The sequence below is a fragment of the Centrocercus urophasianus genome, unplaced genomic scaffold (assembly GCF_019232065.1).
Source record: "Centrocercus urophasianus isolate 14NV4802_14NV808 unplaced genomic scaffold, USGS_Curo_1.0 seq_11, whole genome shotgun sequence".
Taxonomy (NCBI): Eukaryota; Metazoa; Chordata; class Aves; order Galliformes; family Phasianidae; genus Centrocercus; species Centrocercus urophasianus.
Window position 1 is genome coordinate 34,503,075 of NW_024884253.1, and position 14,772 is coordinate 34,517,846.

General features: G+C 38.4%; 1 protein-coding gene across 1 annotated transcript in view; it reads right to left on the minus strand.

The window, feature by feature from the left end:
* CLVS1 (clavesin 1) overlaps window positions 1-14,772 on the minus strand; it is an 83,547-nt gene that overhangs the window by 44,627 nt on the left and 24,148 nt on the right. The window contains exon 2 of the mRNA XM_042833266.1: window positions 13,577-13,751. Coding sequence (XP_042689200.1) covers window positions 13,577-13,751 — 175 coding nt within the window. The remainder of the gene's footprint in view (window positions 1-13,576; window positions 13,752-14,772) is intronic.

The following is a 14,772-nucleotide window of genomic DNA, read 5'->3' on the forward strand; positions in this document are numbered from 1 at the left end:
TATATGATAGACTTGATCAATATTCACAGGGGTCAATACTAATCTGTTTTCATGTGTTTCAGTGTAAGCCTGTAATGCATATCCTGATGTTATTAAGTTGTACTGACAAGAGGAAAGCCAAGTCCTAGAGTACAAAGGACTGTTCATGAGCCATCACCAGAGTCCACCATTCTGACATTAGCTGCATCCAAAGAGAAAATTTAGGAGCCCTTCTTAGAGTCTTTGGATTCTTGAAAACAAATGTCATATAACTGTTACCATGACAATACTTGAAGTACACTCAGGACAGATGGAAATGTTGTTGCTTCTAATACAGAAAAAGATCATGCAGTCCTATCAAAGTTCCAACTGGACAATACCCTCTCTCTAGACCAGGTGTCCATGGAAGGAGGAACAGGTGTCTCTTCACTCACAGCTCTCAGCCTTCTGTTATTCTCAACCTCTAGAGTTGGACGTGATTTCTCTCCTTAGTCAATTTCTCCAGATTTCTCTCCAATTAACTTGTCCAGCGGATGTCATGTGGTGTACACATACCCTTCAGGACAAGGATTTTCAGATCTACAGCAGAAAGAGCTGCCTTTTTCCATTTGTTCCAGACCTGATTTCTTACACCTTCATTTGATACCTTGTAGTCTCAGTGCTAGCAACAAGAGACTGTGAGGACTTCTTATTCTAGGTTTGCATTCAGGTGTTTCCTTCACCATCAGATCTTGAACAGGGCTTGCTGTTTTGTCTTTTATGTTCTTCACCAGTTTTGACATTGCAAAGGAAGTTATGTGGGGAAGGCATGTGTGTGAATGAAGAGCTGGTTCACATTTCACCTCTGCTCTCTCACTGGTAGAACTTTTGGACACCATCATCCCACAGGGAATATCTGTTTCTCTTGACATCAAAAGTGTGTGGAAAATCTAGAAGCTTGATTTGGTATCTGCTACCTTAAAGCCCGGGAACAAGGGATGTTTCCATAGAGTCGTTCATCAGTACTTATCGTGGTAGTATCTACCTACCTCCACATGCTAAATAGGCACACCTTACACAGAAATGTAAGCCTGTGCAGATTTGGAGCATATACACAAAACATCATCATGTAAAGCACTTGTAGAGAATCCCTATCATACTACAGGGAGACCACGCAGCAGAGATTTGTACTTCTACTGGGAGGACAGCACTCAGACCAACAGCACCACTAAGATTGTTGCCAAATTGGCTCTTGGGCATCCTGAGACAGATAAGGATTTGCTTTGTAAATCTGTTTGAAGACATCTCTGGAGGGCAAAATATCAGTCCAGTTTCCAGATTTCAGTTATTCAAACCCTGCTGTTAACATCAAGACTACAGGGAGGAGGTTGAAAGTTTGCTTTTGTAAGACCTAGATTTTGAATACACCATCATCAACACTTGCACTTGTATGGGATTCACACTCCATTTGGAGATGCTACAGTTTCAGCAAATTGGGAAGACTCACTTTGACTAATGTTTATAAATATCTTAAGGGAACTGAGACACAAATGCATGAGGCCAAGTGTGTACCTCAGTGGTATGTAGTTGTAGGACAAGGAGCAGTGGCTTAAAACTTGAACATAGGCAGTTCTGTACTAACATGCAGAACTTCTTTATGGTAAGGGTGATGGAGCATTAAAACACGTTGCCCAGAGAGGTTGTGGACTCTTTTTCTGTGGAGATATTCATGAGAAGTGGCCAAACACCGAGAACATGGTACATGTGGCAAATAAAATATAAAGCATAAAGCCTCCCTCTCCCCCAAAAAAAGGCAAAAGAGGTAATGAAATTGCATATTTGCTTTAGTAAAGCAAAGTACTGGAAATATTCTTCCAGAACTATCTACTGACAGGAAACTGATGAATGTTTGAAAAAATATATGGCACTGTTCTGCTTCATAAAGCCTTATGTCATGGCAGTATACCAATACTTTTGGCTTGTAAAGCTCTGCTGTGCATTCACAATTGGAGAAATGCAGGGGAATCTGTGAGCTCATGGCTGAGGGGACAGAAAGAGAGATGAAAAGAAAAAAGATGAATCATTTTAAAGTTGCTAGTTTGCAGCATTTAACATACACAGACAATATTTTGAAATGTTTGAAGGGTACAAGATCTGATTCACGTGCAACAACAACTGAATGGCAGAGAAATCAGAAGAGTTCAAAGTCTTCACCTGTAGTGCATCTTCCAAGGCTGTCTCTCTTGAGGTTGACAGGATTCTCAAAAGGATGCAGTGTACACAAAAATCAAAAGATGTTTCATATTCAATGAAATGTTCCTGCCAAGTTATTCCATATTTTCTTTTAGAGTGCCAACCAGCACAGATTCAAAGAGCTTGGACTTGAAAACACAGCCTTCAGAGTCTGTGGAGAGGTGGTGTGAGGCTGTTGTCTGTGCTTGGTCAAACACCCCAAGTATACAAAATGAGGGAGGCAATGATTTTTCTGTTACTATGATCGTGTTAGCAGTGCTAGTGAGGTATCTGCGGATTCACTGAGCTGAAATTCTTGATCAGTTGTCCCTTTTCATGCCAGTGCTGCATGTTTGTTATTGTATTTTCTGACTCATTCAAGGCAACCTGTGGAGAGCCTGTATCTGAGATACTGATGCTGAAGGAAAATCACAGCTAAACAAGCGACTACATGCAAGTACATTTATATCAAGAATTTATTTTGATCAATGCTTGTGCTCAACCAAGAATTCAGCTATAAAAGCAGTTTTCTGAGAATCATGTTCTGAAGTGAGTACAGAGTTTGTGCTATGTAAAATTTCCGTTTACAAAATCATCAGAAAACTAATTTGTAAAATCTCCTATGAGAACACAAGATTCCTTTTCTTTTTCTTCTAGTCTCAACCTGAAATCTTCCAGATCTGCTCCTGCATTTGCCTTAAGGAAAGGAATAACACTATCCCAGTACAAATGGCCTTTTTCATTATTTTCCCCTATATCCATGCAAGACTGAGCAATCCTTTGAATCAGATGTCTAAGCTAATGACAACATCCATTAATTCATTAGTTTAACAAATGGACTTGAATACTCCTTAGAATATCTCTGAAACCAATAACCTCAAAATGGTGTAAGCAAAGTAAAATGCTTCAAACATTTGAATAAATTTTATCACAGATGGCAGGAATTTGTTACTAAGGTTATTTGTTCCCTCTCCAGCAATACTCAAACATGAGTTTCACCTAAATAAAGATAAATCTAAGTTATTTCCATGGCCTATTAAAGCAGTTCAAATAGAATTTATTTGCCTTCCTTACTTCACAAACAGGAGCCTAGCCCTTTAAGTACTGTTGTTCCAGTTTTAGAGGAGAGAGACCATAAAATGGGGGTGCTTCATTAAAATACCATAGCTTGCACCTCTCAAAGGCACAGGAAAAGAATATTCACTGAGTAAGTAACACATTATAAATTATAATTGAGATTCAATTCTCCCAGGGAGAAGGGAAGGTAACTTGTCATTTGAAGTGTTGTGAGTTTCTGAAAATGGACCAGGAGTTTAGAGGGTATAATGATATCATTAAGAAATGCCCTTGCAAAGCAAGCAAAATTATACTGCGCTGTTTCTTGAAAACTGCAGGAACTCTTTATTGTTCTGTCAGCAGCAGTTCAAAGAGCTCTGTGACCCCATTAACATTCACTCAGGCATGTATAGCAAATTGGAGGGGTGAAGTTTCTCGAATAGTTAATTATATTTTGTGTGTTTGAATACCTATCGCTGCTAGCCATGTGGGCTAAGTGTCATAAATGCACACCTTGCACACCTGGTTTTCCTCATGGCTGAATTTATCTTTGAGTACTTGGAGAAAGCAATATCAAAGGTGAAGAAGGGACAGGGAGGAAGGAAGTGGAGAAAAGCTAGATTAGGGATAGCTGGTTTGATGGCCAACGCTGATCTTGCAGTACCTCTGCTTTCAGCAGAAATATCCGTTTGATGGTCAAAAGACCCTTCAAACCCACATACCCAGGTTTGGGTAGGAATACACTATAAGCTTAAGCTAAAATTACTCAGAGAAACTGATTTTCTCCCATTTTCAACAAGAGGCAGCACATCTAGCCAAGCTATTTATTTAATTCTGTATGAAAAGCTGTGGGCTTCTCCTAAAAAATGTTGACATTTCATAGAAAAACTTAATTGAAGAAATTCAGAATCTCAATAGAACCACAGTTTGACTGTTCTGCTTGCATTTGTTGTTTGTCAGTCCTGTTGTTCACACAGCTTTTTCACACATGATGGCAAATGGCCACAGACAGTCTCCTTGCTGCTGTGACTACTGACTCATCTTAACCAAGAGAGTAGCCAGCAGAAGGAAACAAGATTTTTAGGCATTTCTTGATTGGTTGGAGAAAACAGCTTTCTCTTTTCAATTGAAATTTATCAGAATTTGCCTTCAAATGGTGAAGGTTTAATTTTTTGCATATTGAAATGATTGCATTTTTTCAGAGAGAGAGAGAGAGAGAGAGAGAGAACGATAGGAGATATTCTCTCCAAAGTTAAGAGGGAGCACACACATTGATTAATTAAGTCCATGGTATTATCTGTACCAGTTCATTAATTTCAGCAACAGTACATATTCAGGAATCCTTATCTCTTTAGGACTTCAACCTCACAGATTTCCTCACACTTAGCACTAAATTTGCTAAATACCAAATGATGGAAAAGATCATCACAAGGAGATAAGTTCTGTCTGTGCTATACTGAGATGTTACTTCCTGAGAAATTCTTCAATTCAGGTTCTCTCTGTTAATGAAGTCAAATAAAGTTAGGATTGTCAGTGGCATTCTTCATAAAACTTCTCCCAGATGTTAGGAGTCAGACTCTGTCACTGGTGAAGAAGTGTCTATGTGTGTCAGCATTCCAACTGACTCAAAAGAAACAATCTCTCCAGAGCACTGAGCATATGCACTACTGAGCAGACTCCTATACAAAGCTGCCTTTAAATTCTTTTGGAAAATTGAAAAATATTGTATGTATTACCCTATAAGCTTTTGGCAAGTTTCCACTTTTTTTTTTTTTTTTTTTTTTTTTTTTAAAGTTTATTAAAAGTTTTGCTGTTATCCTCCATAATTCTTAAACGGCGATAAAGTATTTTGTTCATCAAATATATATTCATGCTTCTGCCTCATTTCTGAAAAAACTGCCAATTTGATGACATTCTAAATGTTTCTGCTATTTGAACAATATTTGCATTGTAATTATACTTTTGCTAGCTATGCTTTTTCTCAGCCATATTTTCATTGCATGTATATTAGAGTTGATCAGAAAACCTCCTTTGAAATGGAAATGATTTTCATTACACTTCAGCCATGCTTTAAACTGATTCTACCACAAACAGTTCAAAATAGAGGGAGAATAGAGAAAAGCAGAATGCACATTCATATAATCTAGGACGTGCCTAGCAGAAAGATGCAAGAAAAATATCCTAAGAGAGTTTTGGAAGGTTTGAATTACAGCACAGTACAGCTGCTGGAGGGATTTGCCCTGAAATGCTTTTTTCCCTCAGAAAATACCGATTTGTCAACATCAAAGCTTGGTAGAGGGCAAAGGGTAGAGAGGAGGGGAGAAGCAAGTTGGGAGTTCCAATGAATTTTTCACTCTGTTTCCATCTTTTCCATGGAAGACTATAGTGTTTGAGGTGTCTCAGTTTGACGTGTTTGAATCAAGGAACCCCTGCTATTCAGAACTGCTTGTTTCAAGTGTGAAGCTCTACACAGTTAAGAAGAGAAATAAAAATACTTGACAACAAACTAGATTCGGGATTTCTAGACAAAAAGTTCCATTTGATGTACAAAATTTCAAAAAACTATTCAGATGTTGAGGAACACACCCCCCAAGAGTGCAAAATTTATCAAATGGGAAATTACTTCCTGCAACAGGGCTGGAATTACAGTCTCCACCGAGGCAATGGCAAAAGTCCCGTTGACATCTGTTGCCATTTCAACTCAAGATTTCTGAAAATGCTGTGGTCTCTTCCAGCCGTACTGTATAACCAATACTGAGGATTTTATAAGTTCTTTTGTATAGGTGGAGATATAAATAATAGGCTTGGCTTTAAATGAAATTTCTATGTGTTGTAGAAAAGTCTTTTCTCTGCATGTAACTGGAAAAAGCAAGCACACAAATATTGCTCCGAATCACTTCCTTTCTAGACTTACTAAACAGTTATAGAAGTTTAAAACGTGCCTACAGCTCTCTGCTGCCAAACTTGCACCAGAAATTATTACATTCCCTAGGTTTGCAGAATGGAAACACAAAGTTCTGTGCATCATTGAGCTGCACTGCAGCAGCCGGAGACCCATGGCCATTCCCACTGTTGCAGCATCTCTGAAAGGATGTGTTAAAAAAGGTATCGAGAGCCAGGGATGTAAGAGCACAAATGATCTTACTCTGCTGCAGCTGCACTCCCAGGGAGCTTGGATTTTAGTCCAGTAGTTGCTAGTGAGAATCAGCACAAATCCTCTCCGAGAGAGCAAAGTCCTGATCTACCTGAGCTCAGGGCATAATTTATGCCGCATATCACAGTTTCAGTCATACTGTCACTTCACCTCTTGTTCTGGCTTCTGTTTCCAAATACACATGTGCCCCCATCACCACTCCACATCTCAGATAAAACAGTACCCATTCCACCTCTGTTTACATTTAGCTTTCAGTGAAATGTTACTACTGTGTCTTAGGAATTGGATTCAATGATCCTTATGTGCCCATTCCAACCTAAATGTTCTATTTTATGATTATTTCTGATCTAGTTTTGTGCATGCAACATTTTTTTATATTTAAAATGACAACAACAACACCTAGCATAATTTCTCATAAGAAGGTATCTGTAGTTCTCTTCAAGATGCCTTCACTATGAAACAGCTTTTGGCATTGTAAAAGAAGTAAAAGAAACTGTTGTTACATCAGCATCACTCTTGAATTTCTATGAAAACAATGAGGAGAGGTGTAATATAAATTAATATATCTGAATTAGCCTGTTTCAATGTTTTATATGAGAAAAAAAGATTCCAGAATTACATATGACCAGGACACAAGATCAAATATAAACTACTTTTGCACAAATTCATGTGAAGTTTTGAGATATGTCCAGATCAACTCTGGTTGTGTGCTTCCTGGCTACCAGTAAGAAACATTTCTGTCTATTGCAAACTTTTCTGTCTCCTTTCCAGGACTTACAGAGTATTTGCCTCCTGTCTCACTCTTAATACAAACTCCATGAGAGCTTTACTAACATGTAATAACATATATAAAAAAAAGTCTTTCCGATTAACTCACTGGCCTCTGTCCCAATTGCAGCTTATCCTCACCCAAGGCCAAAAGCCCAAAAGCCTTCAGCTGGCAAACACAGCTGTGCTGATCAATTTTACTAAGTAGTTAATTCCAATTTTCATGTGACAAATAGGCATCTACTGCCTACTGTACTCTACTTCTTCCTTGTTCCTGTCAACTCCCTAGAGACGATAGGCACACAAAGAGCACAGGCCTTCTCTTGCAGAGAGTGAAGTCTGTTTATCTACCTTTATTTTATGTATAATGAGTCAATCCCTTTTCTCATCTGCTAAAATTTCAAAGGCACTCTCACTGACAGCTCAGAGAGTACTCACTCTGCATATCACAACAGCTGTTGGAGACAGATAACACGAGCATTTCTGGAATGACTCAAGCTGACCTTGTTTCAGTGGATACTAAGTGCTCTTCATTAGCTGCGACTTCATGCTCAGCGGTCCAGCAAAGGTCTTTAATATGAAGGTCTTCAATATTTAAGGAAAAAAACACATTTTTTGAAACTTTCAAGAAAGCATTTAATGGAAAAAAAAATTATATGCTTTTAATGTGCTTGTATTGCAAATGGTTTAATCCAACTACTTGTGTAAATATGCGCACATGTCTCATACAAGTAGTGGATTTCACTCTCCTAGGAAAGATAATGACAAGGCCTTTGTGTAAAATCAAAAATGTAAAGATTTCTTTATTTTTTACAAGTGTCTAAATTCTCAATTTAAAAAATAAAACCAGTCTACGTTGATGTAGTTATTATACTGATGGGAAGGCAACAGAGGCTGATTCTCAGCTCCATAAATCAGCATTACTCTGCAGACATGCAACAAGTCCCATCTAGTAATCCCATACAAGAAACTGACCTCAGCTATCTGCCAATTTTTGTCTTTTAGATTTTCAGCCTGAAAGACTGAGAGGATGAACTAATGAACAAGTGATGTCTGAGTCTGCAGTCTCTCAGAAATACTACTTTACAGTCTACCTTGATTTTTACCCCAGATGTTAAGTTTATTTACTTGTACTTCTCTGGGCAAGTGTACATACCTCTATATGTGATTTTACTTGCCCAGCAACAATTATTGAGGATTTGAACTGCTCTGTCTTCAGCAGGCATTGACAAAGAGCTCTGCATTTTTCCCTTAACATAAGCTGTTAGAAATACTTGACAAGACATAACAGCATTGCAGATTTATAGCATAGATGGATTTCTCCTACACTACAGGTTTCTATAGAAAGATAAAACTAGAATAAATATTTTTAGGGTGATCTTCAGTTTGTTATAATATAGATTCTCACTCTAAACTATCATGTAACAGCAGTCCTATGATTAGAAACTCTATAGAACAGTGGCTGTTTTACACTTTCTGTGTAAGGATGCTCAGAGCTTGCTTCCTTCATTCAATTCATAAAGAATTCAACTGGAAGTACTAAGGCCATCTCTGAGATCATACCTCCTTCAGCTCTCCATATGTAAATGTGTTGCTCCAAGGCTGGTGAAGGAAAGACCAAGCCTGCAGAGCAAAGGGCTGGCAAAGTATCTAAGTATGTGGTCATTGTCTGGGCTGTGTTTAGATCCCTAGGTTAGACCACCTCAAAGACTTGGTCATGGTTGTTAACCATGGCATGCTGATCTGAAATGCTATCCCATAATCTCAGCATGGTTTCAACTTTGAATAAACAAGAACTGGTAACAAATTAGAAAGAATTCAAGCACTTCTTGCCACTCATAATAAAACTTAAGGAATATTAAGGATTTTGATTTTTCAGTTGGTAATTAAAAAAAAAAAAAAAAAAGCATATTTACAGTTTATTTTGCATAAAATTTTTGGAAAAAAATCATATATTTAAATCAGCGTCATCTTATTTTCTTTCATTTCCCTCCATTTCCATAAACAAGAATATTCAGTTTTCACTATGTGATGATAAACTGAAGATAATCTAAAAGTGATAATAATAATAAAAGATCTTTAATTTATCTCCTGGTGGGTGTTGTTGGTCATAGCTTCTGTCAGGTTGCTACCAATGAATATCTGGGGTCAGATCCCTGTTTGCTGTTGATACTGTTATGAGCGGCTCTGATTGCAAAATATGAATCAAAGCACTATTGAATATGAAATCACTCCTGCAGTGATTCATCAATGTCACTGAGTAGAGGTAGGACTTTTTAGAAAGTCACTGCCCTTACATGCAGTATTGTAATTGCAAGTTACAGAATCACCAGAGAAAAACAGTAACAAACACCTAAGATGGCTAGGATACAACCAGGGATATAACCGTTCATCCTACTAGTTTCAGTATCTTCACAGGCTTGGGGCAGGTTAGCCTTTTTGTTAGGCAGCTGATTTGTGCTGTAAGCTACTCAGCTGGGTCCTGATAGCCTTCTGGCTTTGTTTTCATCAAAGGTGAGATCATAGCTTGTGCTGGACATTTTGAAAGTTTGAGGGTATTTCTGGACACTGCTGGAGAACTTGCTGCCTTTCAACTCAGAAGATTAGCTGGGGGGCTCCATCTGAATACATGTGAACAGGTACACATGCTTCAGGATGTAGCTGGGCTGTTGTATGAGGCAGAAAAAACAATGTTTCTCTGTCCACTCTAAAATCAAAAGTTCCTGTCTGCAGGCAAGGCAACTATACACTCCAAGCAAAACATAACTAAAATTTTTGTATATTTTTTAAAAAATCTGGACTTCACACCCAGGCTATATTAAATGAAATGATTGCAATTTTGAGCCCTTCAGTACAAGAAAGCCATTGAGGTCCTGAAAAGTGTCCTGAGAAGGAATCTGAAGCTGTTAAGTGTCCAAAGCACAAATCTTACAGGGAGTGGCTGAGGGAGCTGGATTATTCACTCTGGAGGAGAAGGGGATCAGAGGAGACCTTACTGGTCTCTACATCTGCTTGAAAAGAGGTTGTGGTGAGATGGAAGTTGAACTCTTCTCACACGTAACTAGTGACAGGGCAAGAGAATACAGCCTCAAGTTGCACCGAGGAGATTCAGGGTTGGATATTAGGAAATATTTCTTCTCAGAAAGCATAGTGAAACATTAGAAGAGGCTGCCCAGGGAGGTGTCCAATCCCTGCAGATGTTCAAGAGATGAGTAGATGTGGCACAGAGGGAGATGGGTTAGTAGGCATGCTAGTGATGGGTTGATGGGTAGACTAGATAGTCTTAGAGATCTTTTCCAACCTAATTGATTCCATGATTCTACAGTCCTATGATCATAAGTAATTGCCACATCATGTTCTGTCCTAATTCTCATATTTAACAGAGGTTTTCAAGCCAGTGGTCAGTAGCAAACATAGAAATTTATATAGAGCAACCAGAAATTCAAATAGTGTAATGAGAAAACCTAGTGATTATGTAACTAATCTTTAATCTCTGAATATTTACAGACTTACACAGTGTTTGGAACTGAGCACCCTGTAAAATAGTGATGTATTAATCAGTGCAGGCCAGACTGTGAAGTCTGACCAGTAGTGGTCTTGCAATACAAGATTCATAGATTCATTATCACACACACCTATGTAAGATTTGTTTCTTTCACTTAGTGATGACACACTCCAGAGTAATTCAAGGGAAAAAAAATAAAAATGAACACACACACACACACAACAACAACAACAAAAAAAAAAAAAAAAAAAGGAAAGAAGAAAAAGAGCGGACTGAGATATTGAATCAAATGGTCAACTGGGAGCTTCACAAAACTATGGGAAAATGGCTCAATTATGGCATTAAATTAACAGACAGTCTAGAATTTCCTTAGACTTAAATAACAACATGTAGACACTCAGGCTCAACACCACACAGAATTGTAAGACGTATTTTCCTTCTATCTTCTAAATGTATGTAGGATATTAATATGGCTCAAAATCTCTTCATAGGAAGGAGGATTTGGATATCCATTTAATCTGCTGTCTGAGCATCTGTCTATGCACAGTGCCATTGTTGTGAGATATAACAAGGAACTGAAACAACCTTGATCTCTTTCAGATATGATTGAAACTCATAAGAGCAGAACTTGACCATTTTACTGTCAATGAACTTCAAAGCAACTCCTTTTGCGACTCTTCTTTTTCCATATCTAGACCTTGTCAGCATTTCAACTGCATTTTAAATTTTACAGTAGTTTAATGTCAGCTCATTTTCAAGTAATAATGAAACAAAGTGTTACTGAAACTACTTCAACAACAAACGTAAGAGCCAATTTTTTTTTTTTTTTTTTTTTTTGAAAGAATCCCATCACTTGCTATATTTGTCATAGAGTCAAAGAATATCCTGAGCTGGAAGGGACCCATGAGGATCAATTTGTGCAGGAAAACCAAGCATGAACGACATCCTCCCAAACATTATCAACTGGAGTGCAACATTCACAACTCCTAAAACTAGCAAAGCCCACTAGTTGTTAGAGAAAGAGATACTTATGCATCTCATAGAAAGTTGTATTTCCGTTTAACGTGCAAAAGGCAGTAACATGACTTCAAATGAAAAATGAAACATGCAACCATCAGAAGAAGAAAGTCAGCTTTGTTAAATTGCTCAGCACAGGTTATCAGGCTAATGATGTAATTATAAGGTCAGCATTGATGTTTTCAGGCCTTGATGCTTCCAGAAATGTACTGTTGCCAACAACTGCAAATAATTTGGGGGCTTCTCCATCTGAGAATGAAGAAATACCTGTGAATAAGCATAGTAGGGGAAAGTGGGTCTGAAAGGAACAGCTCACTTTTCCACTGCTCAGACTTGAAGATGGCATGAGGTGGACATGTCCCCTCATTCCCATGCAGCAGAGAGACAACCTGTAGTGCCTTGGGCAGAAATTGGATGTGGTAAATACTGGACTGGCTTCTTGCTAGAGTGCTGGCAGTACAACAGATTGAATGAGCGCAAGAACATCTTGCTGACATTTGATTCCCTTCTGAATTTCACATGGCTTTCTCTTTCTTCTAAGTGAGGTTTTTTAAACCACAGAATGTTATTCTGCAAAGGAATGCAGATGAAGTGAAAGCAGCATCAGGAGAAGATAAGGTACTGTCCTTGTCTTTCAGGGACTAATTGCACAGCTTGACTTTCTAACTTGCTAGAATTGCTGAAAAATTCCCTACAGAGGAGAACACAGGATAGAAATTACTGGCAGATTTTTCTGCCTTGTTTCTGTATAATAGCATAAAGAAAATCATGATCTAATTATAGACAATGCATTAGTCAAAAAATAGTTGAACAAATTGTTCTTTCTAGTGTATTTGTTAAATCTAAAATACACATACCAGGGAAGATTATTACTGAGGTATTATCACTGCAGGATACCTAAAAAGTACTAAAAATAAAATGGAAATACAATCATTTTAAAAATCTTGCCTTTCTGATATGCAGCTATGTGAAATGCAGTCCTTAAGCCTGGTCTAAGTTGGAGTCAGGCCTGCTTCAAGCAAAGGGGTTGGGAGAAATGTTCTTCAGAAGTCCTTCCAACCTGAGTGGTTCAGAGGTTGTATCAAATGTCCACAGTTAATAAGGTGATGTCACACTACTTCAAGTCTAAAAATCCAACTCAGGTCTAACAGAGAAAATGGACTTGGAATCAAGTGGAAATGGATGTAGTTCACCCTGAGCACAACAGCCCATGCCTGTCTTCTGGTTGTTCCATCAGGTTCCAGTTATTTTGCTCTCACTTTTTCCCTAACTCTGAAACAGCACATGGTTTTAATTTTCTCCAGTTTATTTGCAAGCACCAAGTGGATGTGCAGACCCTGAACAGTCCAAATTGTAATGTGGAAGGATCCTGTATGGTAAATTAAGGCAGTCAGAGTGAGAGCATAACAGGGAGCCTGTCCTCCCTCTTCCTCATTTCCCTCCGACTCAAACACATCCATGCAAGCAATAAACAACACACTTCCAGTTGCTGAGGGAACTGCTCTCTTCCTCTCCCTCACCCTCCCTCTGAATGCGGTTTTGCTTGCATGTCAGCTGCACACTGCAGAAAACAGATGTTGACGAATTTTAATCTCCTTGATTTCTCCAATGGATTAAACCTCAAATCTCTAAACATCACATCCTTCTTAATGCTGCAGTAAGTAACACGTATATATTGGTTACAGCGATTTACAATTGCAAAGAAAAAAAAAAAAGCAAAAAACAGTGAAAATGAAACATCTGAAAATCAATCTATGCTGCAAGTGAATTGGATACAAACATTTTGGATTTCTGTCTCTCACAACCTCTGCACCCTGCCCAGTGCTGGGGCATGTGCCCCTGGCTGCAGAAACAAAAAATACAGGCACATGGTGCTCTCCACCTACCTGCAAGCCTTCAATGGCCAATTTGAGGATAGATGGTGTAAGCTTGGAGGCTTGCTTGAAGGAGAAGTTGCTCCAGTCTATAATTAGAATGAAGCCATTTATCTGAAGCTCCTGATCTTCGATGAGCACTTCCAAGGACAGTAGAATAGCCCGAAGGATATCTATGAAGGAGTTCCTAAAGAAAAAGCATTAAAAAACAAAAACAAATCAATGGTGGCAGTTATCTTCAAACCTCCAGATAGTGAGCTTTGCTGCAGATGGGGTATGTGTGAAGGATGGAAAATCAATCTTTTCCTGTTGGAATTCTTTTTGAAAAGAAAGTTATTTCAGAGGTGTTACTAAAGTGCTCCAGATCTGAAGCTGACATTCCTCTGCTTGATGTGATAAGTTCTGTTCACCGGTGGACAAAATAAACCATGAATTAAATCATTTTTATTCTTCTGCCATACCTTACAATAGATTTTAGTTAAGCTACTTTGGGAAAACATTTGTCTGTGGTGAAGTGAAAGAGATTCAGGCTATCAATTTAAATCCCTGCTCCTTTGGATATACTCCACCAGTTTTTTGTTAGCTTTTACTCTTTCCACTTCAAAGAGGAATATCTAAAAAAGAAAATAAGTCCATACAATATTAATATAAATTGTGTGGTTACAAATAGACTGCCTAGTTTCCTATTCATGTAGAAGGAATGATCCCAGTCTTTGCACAACAAGGCCTATCCAGAACAGGTTGCCAAGTGAAGTTGTGAATGTCTCTGCCTGAGGCATTCAAGGCCAGGCTGGATGGGGCTTCGAGCAGCCTGGTCGAGAGGGAGATGTCCCTGCCTATAGCAGGGGGTTGGAACTATGTGATCTTAATGGTCCCTTCCATCCCAAACCATTCTATGATTCATGACCCCGCTACCTCTAATGCTTCTAAAATCTGGATAATTATTTCAGTAACTGCTGCATGGAAACAGTGCACACAAGGCATTTTTTTATAATCCACTGAAGATCCTATGCTTAGAAATTCAAATCTTTATTTAGTTGTCCACATAAATTATTGGATTATCAAAAAATTACCAACCTGTACTTCCCCATACTTTCAGTGGAAATTACTTGCCTGGGAAATACTTTATCCACTTTCCTCAACATGTCACCAATCTGGTTGTCCCCTACCTAGATCCCTTCCACCTTCCCATATTTGCAGCTTTAAGA